This window comes from Limtongia smithiae, assembly GCF_038497785.1.
Source record: "Limtongia smithiae strain NRRL Y-17922 unplaced genomic scaffold V1518scaffold_2, whole genome shotgun sequence".
NCBI classification, from domain to species: Eukaryota; Fungi; Ascomycota; class Lipomycetes; order Lipomycetales; family Lipomycetaceae; genus Limtongia; species Limtongia smithiae.
The window spans coordinates 534572-546516 of NW_027117623.1; the positions used below are offsets into that span (position 1 = coordinate 534572).

The 11945-nt window shown below is 54.7% G+C and overlaps 6 protein-coding genes across 6 annotated transcripts; 3 read left to right on the forward strand and 3 right to left on the reverse strand.

Moving 5' to 3' along the window:
- Nucleotides 1-83: 83 nt before the first annotated feature.
- On the forward strand, nt 84-1293 carry V1518DRAFT_411836 (peptidyl-tRNA hydrolase-domain-containing protein). Its single transcript, XM_066902958.1, has 3 exons — nt 84-221; nt 280-635; nt 690-1293. Exons 1-3 carry the CDS (start codon nt 108-110, stop codon nt 919-921), a joined length of 702 nt encoding a protein of 233 aa, XP_066761232.1. The 5' UTR covers nt 84-107; the 3' UTR covers nt 922-1293.
- On the forward strand, nt 1273-3058 carry V1518DRAFT_158011 (uncharacterized protein). The gene is made up of 3 exons (XM_066900791.1): nt 1273-1620; nt 1674-2078; nt 2130-3058. Exons 1-3 carry the CDS (start codon nt 1450-1452, stop codon nt 2937-2939), a joined length of 1386 nt encoding a protein of 461 aa, XP_066761233.1. The 5' UTR covers nt 1273-1449; the 3' UTR covers nt 2940-3058.
- Nucleotides 3059-3073: 15 nt separating this feature from the next.
- V1518DRAFT_411839 (mitochondrial 54S ribosomal protein uL5m) lies at nt 3074-4353 on the reverse strand. Its single transcript, XM_066902959.1, has one exon. The coding sequence runs from the start codon at nt 4254-4256 to the stop codon at nt 3177-3179; it is 1080 nt and encodes a 359-aa protein (XP_066761234.1). The 5' UTR covers nt 4257-4353; the 3' UTR covers nt 3074-3176.
- Nucleotides 4354-4420: 67 nt separating this feature from the next.
- V1518DRAFT_411840 (kinase-like domain-containing protein) lies at nt 4421-7351 on the reverse strand. Its single transcript, XM_066902960.1, has one exon. The coding sequence runs from the start codon at nt 7233-7235 to the stop codon at nt 4653-4655; it is 2583 nt and encodes an 860-aa protein (XP_066761235.1). The 5' UTR covers nt 7236-7351; the 3' UTR covers nt 4421-4652.
- V1518DRAFT_411842 (uncharacterized protein) lies at nt 7352-9057 on the reverse strand. Its single transcript, XM_066902961.1, has 3 exons — nt 8911-9057; nt 8705-8861; nt 7352-8643 (listed from the first exon to the last, which is right to left on the reverse strand). The coding sequence occupies exons 1-3, from the start codon at nt 9044-9046 to the stop codon at nt 7467-7469; spliced, it is 1470 nt and encodes a 489-aa protein (XP_066761236.1). The 5' UTR covers nt 9047-9057; the 3' UTR covers nt 7352-7466.
- A 127-nt stretch (nt 9058-9184) lies between these two features.
- Nucleotides 9185-11774, forward strand: V1518DRAFT_158129 (transcription factor Opi1-domain-containing protein). The gene is made up of 3 exons (XM_066900792.1): nt 9185-9493; nt 10048-11612; nt 11678-11774. The coding sequence occupies exons 1-2, from the start codon at nt 9232-9234 to the stop codon at nt 11331-11333; spliced, it is 1548 nt and encodes a 515-aa protein (XP_066761237.1). The 5' UTR covers nt 9185-9231; the 3' UTR covers nt 11334-11612; nt 11678-11774.
- The last annotated feature ends 171 nt before the right edge of the window (nt 11775-11945 follow it).

An 11945-nucleotide genomic window follows, 5' to 3' on the forward strand; every position in this document is an offset into this window, starting at 1 on the left:
CGAATGCAAAAGCGATGCATCGCGTGCTCATGTTTACGCGTGTCTCGCGGCACATCTCAGTCTGGAATTGCTGATCTAGGATAGGCTTAGCGCAAACTCTGATTCCGATGAGGTCACCGACGCGCGAAGCGCAAAACTCAGCTCCATTTCGATGCCATGCTGATTCACTCGGCATGGCCTCTACCCCGCGGACAGCACCATCGAAGCTACGCAATTTACTGGTTGGTGTGCATTGCAACGAGCAGCCTTTGCTTTTATGCATATTGACTTCTGTTATAGGTCTGTTCTATCGGTAACCCGGGCCCCCAATATGCTAGCACGCGGCACTCCGTTGGCCACATTATTCTCAATATGCTCGTCGCAGAGCACGGACGCAGTCTGCGGAAGGTCGTTTCACGAGGCTTGAATGGCGAGCTGCATCTGGGGCAGTCGGTACTGAATCAAAACACTGTGGAGCATGAAATAGCGTTCTTCAAGTCGATTTCGTACATGAACACCAGCGGACCTGCCGTGCTGAACGCGTTACATTGGTCGCAACGACATTTCGGAGTTGGTCAGGTAACACTTGTCGTACTACATGATGAAATGTCGTTGCCCGTCGGGAAGATTAGCGCAAGAATCGGAGGCTCAACTAGGTAATCACAGGCGGCGGGACACACACTGGAGAAGCGCGCTAACCATTCTCATAGAGGCCATAATGGACTAAAGAGCATAGTTTCACGAATACCAGCAAAGGACTTCGTGAAACTCAGCATTGGCATTGATCGGCCAGTTTCGCATGACCCGAACGACGTGGCTGAGTACGTACTCAGTAAAATACCAAAACATGATCTGCAGATCTTCTACGATGAAGTCTACCCAAAAGTGTTCGAGAGACTAGCTGAGATAGAACTCGGCGCAGCCAAACTGACTGGACGATGAGCAAAATATTCGGACTTAGAGCCTAGATTTTTGACTGTATTGTAAATATTCAAACATTTCATTTTGTCTTGAAGGCTCCTCGCAACGAGAGACCACAGCGGCTCGCTATCTTCGTATTCCGCTTTTTCGACGACAGCGGCCACTGTTGCGGTGGTGTCCACGGTAGGGATTCTTCTTGTCGCGTCCATATTTCGGCGGTCTGCTGCGCACTGTGAGTTCTTGGCACCTTACACTTACAGCCTTCTCTCTGGCGTTCCTATGGTCACACAAGTAAACACGAGTAAACACAAGTTAGTTTGGTTAAGGCGACGTGTGCGCCGTGATCAGTTCTACGTAATATCTATCGTACGTAACTCTGTTTGGCGCAATAAGGTTTGATCCCTCCCACGTCAATCTACTCGCAACGCGGCCGCCGGCGCGGTCACGATTATTTAGTCGCGCTGCCATTTGCCCCCACGCCGTCCTGCTCCTGCAACCAGCTTCAACTTCCACGGAGCGATTCCAACAGCGAGTATTCATCAACTACAGATGCTCTCTACCAGCCGGCATCTCCCGGCCACGCTGCTTGCGAGCCTGCTGGCAGTGGCAGCTTTCGCGCCGGCCACTGTCATGGCTCATGAGCATGAATCTGACGACATTCCTGACGGCGAATATACGTCTCCGGAGCCTCTCGATAGCATTCTCTGGGCTCATATTGTGGTATGCTTCGGTGTTTGAATGCTGTGAAAGAGCCATGTCTGACTAAAACCAAGCTCATGTTCGTGTCCTTTGCCATTATCTTCCCTGTCGGCATGATTCTGGGCTTGACCAAGAACCGCTTCCACGTCCCCGTCCAAGTCGCTGGAGCGGTCGTCACTACCGTCGCATGGTTCCTTGGCCACCATCATAAGGGACGCGAGTTCCCTAGCCACAACATCCATGCCGTGTTCGCCAACTTCCTTGTGTTTGTCATGGTGGCGCAATTTGTCGTGGGCGTATATCTCAAGCTGCACCTCGAGCGCGGCTTGAACCGGATACTCAGAAAGTTTGGCGTGATTTTCCACCGCATCTCGGGAATTTTGATCCCGATCCTTGCGTACGTCCAGATGGGCTTTGGAGGTATCACCGCTCTTGGATTCTGCCATGGTGACCATCTCGGCCAGTGTCTCGCTCATGGTGTAAGTTTGACGACTGCTTTTGGTAGCACTTATGCTGATACGTTGATATAGATCATGGGTAGCGCGTTCATTGCGTATGGTGGTGTTCTCCTGTTAATGCTTATTTGCGGCCAGGCGTTGCTTGCACGCAGTGGCCACAGCCAGGAGTTCTACGACAGCGCTGTCATCACTGCATGGGGTATAGTCAACACCTTCACTGAGCACCGTTGGGGTCAAGCCTGGAGCCACGGCGACTATCAGCACACGAGCATGGGAATCGTGTGGTGGTGCGCTGGTCTTGTCGGTTTGTTTCTGTCGAAGCGGAACGGCCAGCCGCGTCGCAACTACGTTCCTGCGTTGGTTATCATTCTCACTGGTTGGGCGATGTCTGTGCACGCTCAGCACCTTGAGCTGTCAACCAAGATTCACGCCATGTTCGGCATGGCCTTAATGGGCGCTGGCTTTAGTCGTCTCGTCGAGGTCTCCTTTATCCTGCACGACGCTCCCAGCGACTGCGGCAACATTCGTTCCTTCCAGTATCTCCCGCCGTTCTTGCTCGTGGCTTCGGGATTCCTGTTCATGTTTGCGAATGAGGAGCAGCTTATTATGATCAACGCCGCCATGATCGACCATTCCAGCTACACGCTGGTTATCTACTCGGTCTCGTTTCTCGTGTTCTTCTACTTCTTAGTGCTTATCTGGCTGTGGCAGAAGACCTCTGGCATCGAGAATTTCTCCGGCGTCAAGTACGAGCGCGCGAACGATGACTCATCAAGCGGCAGCTACCGGCGATCGGGCGAGGTTGACGAAGAGCGCCAGCTCGCGGAGGCGGGCGAGTTTGAGCTGAGTGCAGACAGCGACTACACGAGACACAGGATATAAGCATAGTCTAACACAAGGAGCGGTAGTAGTGAGTAGTTAGTGACGTCATCATAGCATCAACCCCGGGTTGTTTTTTGTGTGAAGTATGCAGGCATTACAAATTGTTGTGATGATGGATTGGTGTTTTTCTTTGGTTTTTAAATCTGTGGCAACTTTTATTTCTATTTTCGCCACAACGGTTAACTGATCATATTATTTACAAAAATTACACCGAGAACAAACAACCAGATAGTGGGACTACTCCTGACTGTTTTCGTAGTACACAATGCCCTTCTTTCTGGTCTGTTTGGGTCCGTCGGCACTAGGAACGTTGTGGAATCTCTCGCGGCCCTGGAACGGCACGCCGAGCGCGGACAGTAGCGTTCGCGCCTCGGGATCCGTCTGCGCAGACGTCACGAAGGTAAAATGCATACCTGCAAGAGCAGGCCACAACGCGGAGTTTCCCTCAATCTCGGGAAAAAGCCTGATATCCTCCGGCTCGAGACCGAACGAGATGTTGCCGAACTTGTCGCCGGACGAGTTGTTGATGCCTTTGAAGTCCTTGAGGCGGGGCAGCACGAGCTCGACAAGCGTGGCGAAGAGCTGGTGCATCTTCTGGCCGGTAATGCGGACCTTTCCGCCGACGAGAATGCGCTTGCGTAGACGCCACTGCTGCACCGTGACACGCGAGTACGCAGGCGTGGGCTTCTTCCCCGTGATCTGTTGCATTGCGATGAGCGTCGGCAGCGCGCGCTCGGGGTCTTGCTCGACCGCGCGGCGCACGAACGTGTTCACATAGATCGCAGTCAAAAAAGGCACGTTCTTGTACGTGCGCGGGTGTATATCCGGCGTCGCCACTGCGCTTCCGGCGGGGGCCCGCAGAGGCCGGTTCAAATGGTACGGCGAGCTGCCGTCCCACTCCTGCGTCCGGCGACCGCGCAGACGCGTCTCGCCGTGTCGGTAGTTGGCGAGCATCAAGTCACCCGCGATGGTGTGATCGAAGTGCGCCTGCAGCCGCGAGGGCTGTGTTGCTTGCGGCTTGAAGTAGTGCGACCGCGGGTCCCATTTCGGCGTCATCAGTAGCTTGCGGTACCGTGGGTGCAGTAGACTCTTCTTGTACCGGATGCGGTGATGTACGGCGGGCACAATTGATACCGGCGACTTGTGCGTTGTCGGCGTCGTGTGGAATGCGCGTTTATGGCTCGGAGTGGTCTTGGACGAGACCATCGTCGGGATTGCTGTGGTGATTGTGGCCGTTGCAGACGTCACCGAAGCAGCGCCCCGGCAGCGTAGAGTAAGCGCCGCTACCGCGCTGACCGTCGTCCGGGCGAGAAACATGGCTCTAGTTGCGTGTATGAGTCTCTGACTTGGCTCGAGGTCAAAGTCGCGAGACAAGTTCCGGGGTCTGGCGCTTGGAGCGCGTCCAAACTTTAAATTTTTTCGACGACTCGCGAGCTTAATGCCGACGAGGTCCGTCAACTAAGAGCATATGCAACACCGAACAGCTATATATAACGCTCACTATTACTATGTACCGCAGTGATAGGAACAATCAAGCTCCCTCTACTGCTTGATTTCTATATCATGCAAGACTATTCACAAACTCCATTCCATATATCAACCATGCAAACACAAATTCATCCAAAATTCCAACATAACTAATTCGGCCCAATGAAGTGGTATCTTAAACGGCGCGAAAACGACAATACCATAATACCATGTAACCCAAAAAAATCACGCCTCGTCGGCTCCGCCACTTCCGCCGCTGCCACCGCCACTACCACCAGCAGTCGTCGTGGTGACGGCCGGTTCTAGAAACGGATTGTGCAGTAACTCTGCCGCCGACGCGCGCTTTTCAAAGTCAAGCTCGAATGTGCAGTCGAGAAACTGTCTCGCATCTTCTGAGGCCACCTTGGGAATATCCGGTGAACACATTGTTCCGATCTTGAATAGAGCTTGCATCTGCGTGGAATTGGGAAACGGGTGAGTGCCAGTGAACATTTCGACCACAAGGCAACCGAGAGACCAGATATCCGCCTTACGCGTGTACGAAGTTTGCTTGACGACCTCCGGTGCCATCCAGTAGACGGATCCTTGGAGAGACGGACGATGATGCTGAAGGTTGTCTTTGCCATTAGCACCCGAGGGCATCAGGCCAGCTTCAACACGCTTTGATATGCCAAAGTCAGAGATCTTGATCTTGCCCTTATTGTCAACTAGAACGTTAGCGCCTTTAATGTCTCTGTGAATAATATCCCGATCATGAAGATACGTAAGACCACACAAAATCTGCTTGACGAATATTCGGATCAGTGGCTCTTCAAGAGGACCATAGTTGCTAAGCAGCGTCGCAACTGATCCACCCGGAACGTATTCGAGAAAAATATTTAAAAACTGCCCATCGGAGCTCGAGCCAATATACTGTACGATGTTTTCATGTTGCATATCGCGAAGAAGTTGGATCTCGCGATGCAGGGCATCTAGCATGGACTTCTTACGGCCCTGGTCATCCTTTGTCATTTCAACCTGCTTGACAGCCATAAGTTCGCCCGTCAGCGCGTTGAGGCCGAGCACAACACTTCCAAACGAGCCGGAACCGATGAATGCGCCTCTGATCCACCTGGTCGGGCCGCCATCTGCATCGTAATCAGCCTCCAGTCTTGCCTCATCCTCCTCGCCATCTTCTCGCGTCTCGATCGCTGTCTCGTCGTCAACTAGATCGTCCTCGTTGTCCGGCTCTTCTAGCTCTATGATAGAATTGTTGTCCGACATTGCGCTATTGATCGTGTCAGGACGAGAGAACAAAGAGAATGGTCGTCGGCGTTGCTGGTCAATCGATTTCGCATCAAACTGATCGTCCTCCGCTTCTCCAACAGAGGGCCGTCTCATGCTGCTGCTGTCGATCGACGCCTGACTTTGCCGGCGCATCGACCATTGCGTGATCGATGATTGTGGGCGGGTGGATGATTGCGAAAACGTCGTATATGCGGACTGCTGCGACTGTGGCCGTGGCGGTAGTGGTGGGAGATCCGACTGCTGCTGTGTTCTCCAGTCATCGGAGCCAGCTTGATTCGGCGCCATAAAAGAATCGTGCAAGGACGATGTATACGATGCGGTGGTAGCCACCGAGATGCGTTTTGATATGCGTTTTGACCTCCTAATCGAATTGCGTACAGTCTGTTCGAGCACGCGGGACTCGTGACCTGGAAAGTACTCTGCCAAGTTCGACGAAATTAGCTCACTTGGGGGGCGCTGACCGAGAAACTTCCGAATGCGCTTTGGCCGTAACGTAGAATCGAGAATTTCCGAATCTTCTACAGCCGGTTCTTGCTGCTGTTGTTCCTGTTTGTGATTGTTTTCCTGCTGTTCCAGAGCGATTGGTGGTGCAGGAGGCAAGTCGCGCGGGGATGTTGGCGAACGCAGTGCGGGCTTAGGGCCTGGTGGCGGAAGAGGCGGTACTGGTGAGAGTTGATCATGCACGGTGTTATCGATGTAGGTTGCGGGCCGTGTTGATGATGCTGGGGTGGTTGCATGCGCAGCCGCTTCATTCCCTGCTTGCTGCCACGAGATCTGAATTGACCGCTGGTACTGGTCTTTTGTTGGCGACTGGCTCATCGGCACAAGCATAATGCGCTCTCGTGCGGGGTGACGGGATGTGTGACAAAGCGCGACAAGCTCGTTGGTACCCACTTCTCGCACCGCGCCAGCGTCGGTTGCAATGAAGGCGGTCCATTCCGTCGGTTGGTCGCGACAGCCAAACTTTCGGATGCCGCGCTTGACGATGGCTTCTGCGCTTAAGCAGCCGGAGATGTCAACGACCTTGGTGTGACCGCGCGTGAAGATGAAGCGGACGTTTGCCTGGGCGAGAGTTGCTGTCGTGGCTGACGTCTGAACGTATTGCGGCGCAGTGGGTCCTGCAACGGCGGCAACAGAGGAAGGAAACACCGGTGTAGTGGCAACGGGCGAAAGGGCGGACGGTGATGGCGAGGCCGCGAATGGCGACACAGCCGCCGCGTCGTCGAAACGGTCGAGCGTCTGCGCCTTTGATGCGCGCGCGTGTCCGGCGCTGGCGGCAGCGCCAGACGCAGTGCGCGCACGCAATCCACGGATGGCAACAACAAGACGCACGCGGTCGCCAACCTTGGACACGCCGAGCTCCTTGACGACGGCCTGGTCGACCTCGAGGAGGGCGTCGCCGTCGATGTGGTTGTCGAGGAAGAGGCGCGCGTAGTGAGCGCAGCCGACGGAGCGAAGCCACTCCGCTACGTCGGCCTCAGACCAATAGCGTGCGTCGTCGCCCAACGCCGGCATAGCCATGGCGGGGATGTGGCGATGGGCGGGGGGGAGGCGAAAACGGAAGAAGAATAGAAGAAGCAAACGACGACGCGAACAGGGGGGCCACTGGCGTTTCACACCCTATTCGGGTGCGCTGTCCCTAGGCCCAGCACGGCTAGCGCGCCGCACGCCTCGCGCGTTCCTGCATCGATTCTGAGCCGCACCGCGTTTGGCGACTTACCACTTCGGGGAATTTTTTGTTGGTCTATGCATCTAGAGCTCCTCCTCCAGGCCCTTCCGCAGCCCCGCACCGACCGCAGCCTGCGCATCCAGCGTCGCGCGCATCTCCGCAACCCGTGCCTCCCACGCCCGGAAAATCTCTGACTCGCCCTCAGCAGCTGCAGCCGCTGCCCGTTCAGTCGTCTCTCGCACGAACTCGGCTACCGCGGCGTCCCACTTTCGTTGAACGCGTCGGAATCCCCACACGGCGCCAAACAGTGCGAGTCCACCGGCAGAGTATGTCGTGAAGTCGAGCCACTGCCAGCCCGCAGCCGCGACGGCCGCCAGTGGTAGCTGCATCTGTATGAACGTTGTTGTGATCAGCCTCTGCGCCGTTGCATGTAGAGCAGGAAGCAGCTCGTCCCGAACACTATTGCGCGTGCGACCAATACATGTGCCTACTTCCTCAGCGGGGAGAAGCGGCTTCGCGCCCCCGGCCGAGAGCCCGTTCAGTTGTCCCACGAGATAGACGAGACGCCGCTCTGCTCGAGGTAGAAACCCCGCAAGAACAGTTTCTCGAGCAACAACTTGCTCGATGTCGTCCGTCACCCAGTAAAGCTTCCACCACGCGACGCGCCGTTCGAAAGAGAGTAGGCTCGTGCCAAGCACATCCCGCAGCTCTGTGTGTGCCTCCTTAGCCCACGCCTTGCGTGCGGCGGCTACGTCTCGCTTATCATCCTTTGGGTCAATAATAGTTGTGGCAGACTGAATGTATGCCCGCGACGAGCACACGTACTCTTCGCATGTCTCGAGGATAGACACGACGAGACGACGCATAATCATAGCACGATCTGAGAGCACCGCTGCAAGATCTGTAATCTTTGACTTTTCTGCCCAAGCGTCTTCGACTGGTAACAGCGCCTCTGCCGCCTTTGTCGAGATCACTACGGCGGAGTCCTGCACAGCGCTGTTTGCAGCCTGGACGGCGTCGACCGAGTCGACGTCAAGCACCCGCAGGGCAGGCACAATTGTCTCCGGTAATGGCAGTGCCAGCGAGGAAAGCGCAGTGCTAACGAAAAGGTGAAAGTGGCACGTCTCGTACAAATCGTCGACAGTCCGCGGCTGTCGCATGCTCTCGACGAGCGTGATGTTATGTTTGATCAGGAACGTCGACGGCGCAGTGAAGGTCTGCATGTAGTTTGTGATTGTTTCTTCAAGGTACGGGCCCCCACTGCATGTTTATCAGCAAGTGTGCCAGTACATGCGCGACTTGCTGCGCTGCTCGTACTTACTGCACACGAGAGTCCTTTCCCAACCCGCGATTGCACACGACTCGATGCCATTCGCGCTCGTTGGCAGCTAGTTTCCGATATGGCACTGGCGCCTCGAGCAATATCAGAGAATCCATTATCCGCTTCGTGTCACGTCTGTCGGCTTCGAATGGCAGCACTTTCGTTACAGTTAGCTCGGATCATAGCAGGAACCACTGGGCACATACGGGCAATTCTGATCGGGTGGAATGGGTCGAGTGTAGCGAGTGCGAGGGCTGCGCGCGCGTGTAAACCGGTCAGAGAAGCGGGAAACCTCGTCGAGACGGCAGCCAGTGCGGCGCGGAGGTCGCCAGGCGGTGGCATCCTAACGGGAGGGGAAGATGAATGTCGGTGTCTCGAGTCATGGCCGGGGACAGGTTCGCGGAGCGGCATAAGTGCGGAGCGGCGGTGCGGTTGTGCAGGCACAAGCTCGCCGTCGAATCCCGTCCCGCGATTCCTCTGATCACTCCTCCATCACTGCTATTTCCACCACCAGCACTCGACCCGCCATGCCGCACACCCAGGACGGCCGCTTGTCCATCCAGGCACTTTGCTCGCCGATGCAGCAGGGCACCGTTCTGGCAAGCCCCGTGACTACCTCCACGCCCACATCGCTCGCGCCGTACACCTCCAATACTACGGCCACACCGACCACATACAGCCCCTCCTCGACCACCGACGACGAGGACTCGATGTCGTTTACGTCCGGTCTTTCTATTGATGACCCCGACGTGCGTTTGGCCGCAGAGGCACTTGAAGATCTGCGTTGTGGTGAGTACTGTCGTTCCTTCTGTCTTTGCCCTGTCTTGCGCGCGCATCCCGCAACAGCGATACCCTGTCTTGTCTGCTCTACGCCCCGTCTATTCTATCTTTACTATTCGCCTCGCCTCGCTACTACATCAATTCTATGCCATCTACGATGCACGATTGCACCCTCGCACTCCGCATCTTCGTTCTCCCACAAGGCGGCGCTGGGTTTGCTTGCATGTGATCCGCACTAGCGAGTTTCAGGCAACTCTCCGCGCGCCGTGCGGCTTACACGTGCTGCTCGGCCCCCAACAGAAGCCGTGATCCTCGGTCACCTGCCTACACAATCATATGCCGAGATCGAGGCCACTTTGGCTCTTCCGAATCTCGTCATCGGCTCCGAAGGCTCAACTAGTACAAACACGTTTTCAGTTTTCTTGTCGCAGCATTGCGACGCTGACACGATTTCCATATCGATCTACGCCTCGGCATTATTTTGATACCCGTACACCTTCTGTCACATGCGCGCGCGAAGTCTTCTTCTTTGGCATACCATATTTTAATGCTATCTTGTGCAGACTACGCTCATGAGGCTACCACACCCCCGGCCATGACTTCTACTCTTTCCAACCCCGCAGGCTCATCTCTCCCCCCTCCCCGTCTGCCATCAACCTCCACCCCGACACAACAAGCCCGTGAGCCGTCGCAATTTCTCGATCGCATATCAAACTACACTCTCGTTTCCTCTGCTGTCAGGGCCTACGAATCCGGCAAGTCTTACTCCCGCGGCTTCAAGTACGGTGCCGAGATGGTCGAGTCGGTCGCACGTCCAGTTGTTCGTCGCATCGAGCCTCTCGCCTTGCGTCAGCTCGACAAGCTCGAGAAGCGATCCTCTGTTGTTGAATTACCACCGCCGGTAAGCGCCCGAGGTGATTACGCCTCAACCTCACGATGGCAGAGCGTGATTACCAACGCGTCTGGCCTTACAGTCGCTCTATCAGACGACTCAATTCGGAGTCTGCGATATTGTTTGCAGTGGCTCAAATATGCAAACTCACATCTTGAGAAGGCGACTCTCACTCTACAAAGGCTACTTGACGATAAACGCAATACCGCCACTGCGTCCCTTGCTCGCTCACAGTCCCAGGTGCAACAACAACGCGCGCAGAAACGAAAACGTGGCTCACAAGCATCCTCGGCATCGACCCGCGCCCTGCTGGCAGAAATCGCAAAAACGAAAGCCGATATCGTCGTGACGATCCGTAGAGTTGTTAGCGTTGTGTCGACATACGCCGGCGCGGCGCTACCTGAGCCTGCGCGATCACATGTCCGGAATTACGTACTTGCCTTACCCGCGCGCTGGGCGCAAGCATCGGCTGCTTATCCGTCATTAGCTTCCTCCCGTCGCAGTAGCGTGACGTCGGAAACTCCTGCTGCCACCCACTCACTGACGACGATGGAGGAAGGGTTGTCGGATGAGAAGATGCCATTAGCTGCCGTCGACGACGGCTCGGAGCCATTGACGCGAACTGCAAGTGAAGTCAGCACAACAGAAACTTATACCGATGCGGAGAGCAACACCGAAGCTGACACCGCGCGGGAACATGCAAGCCGGGTTATCGTGTTTGCGAGCGAAGCTTTGCAAATGTTAACTGGAATTACGCATATTGTGAGCGAGACTCTCGACCGAGCTGAAGGCTGGTGTGATCGCTTTGGGCGTCGCGTATCCTCATCCAGCACAAACTCGCACAATAACGATGCCACCTCGTGGCCCTCGGAAAAAGAGAGTGCAACGCAAACGCACACCTATGCAGTGGATGAGAAACATGACATTGACGGCGACTCTTACATGCACATGGCTTAAGTGACTTTGGTTTACTGTGGTTTCGCTGGGGAATATTGATCGGTAATCTAGGATTTGGTTTTGATTTAGTTATACCCGCGGTCTTGTTTTTTGCACACTTATCGTGCAACTTATGTGTTGGTCATTTAAGGCGTCGTGTCAGGAACCCTCCGAAGGGACAGGAAAGCAGATGAAGAACAGGTGCTTGTTATAATACAGTTACAGAGAATACTACCTGCCAGAATATTACATTACATAGTCATCTGACAGCTGTGGTACTCGGTGTGCAGCAGCGTGAATGTAAGGTATTCCCTCCTTATCGCACCAGACACTTACGTCAAGGATGGTTACTGGCTGTATGACAGCAAGCAATGCATGCACTTACGGTTCACGATATTACGGAATAAGATATTACACAATAATCTACAATTACAAGTTTAACCCCGCGCGCACTTATTGAAATGCCTCTGGTTCTGAAGTATTTCCTGAATATATTCTTCAACAACCACACCGACAATTCTGGATCGGAATATTTTTGTGTCAAAACAATCAAGTCACATTACCCCGTACAATCAACTAGTATCTAAAATTCAAAAATCGAATAACTGAACTGTAGCAACTTGTTTGGCTCAG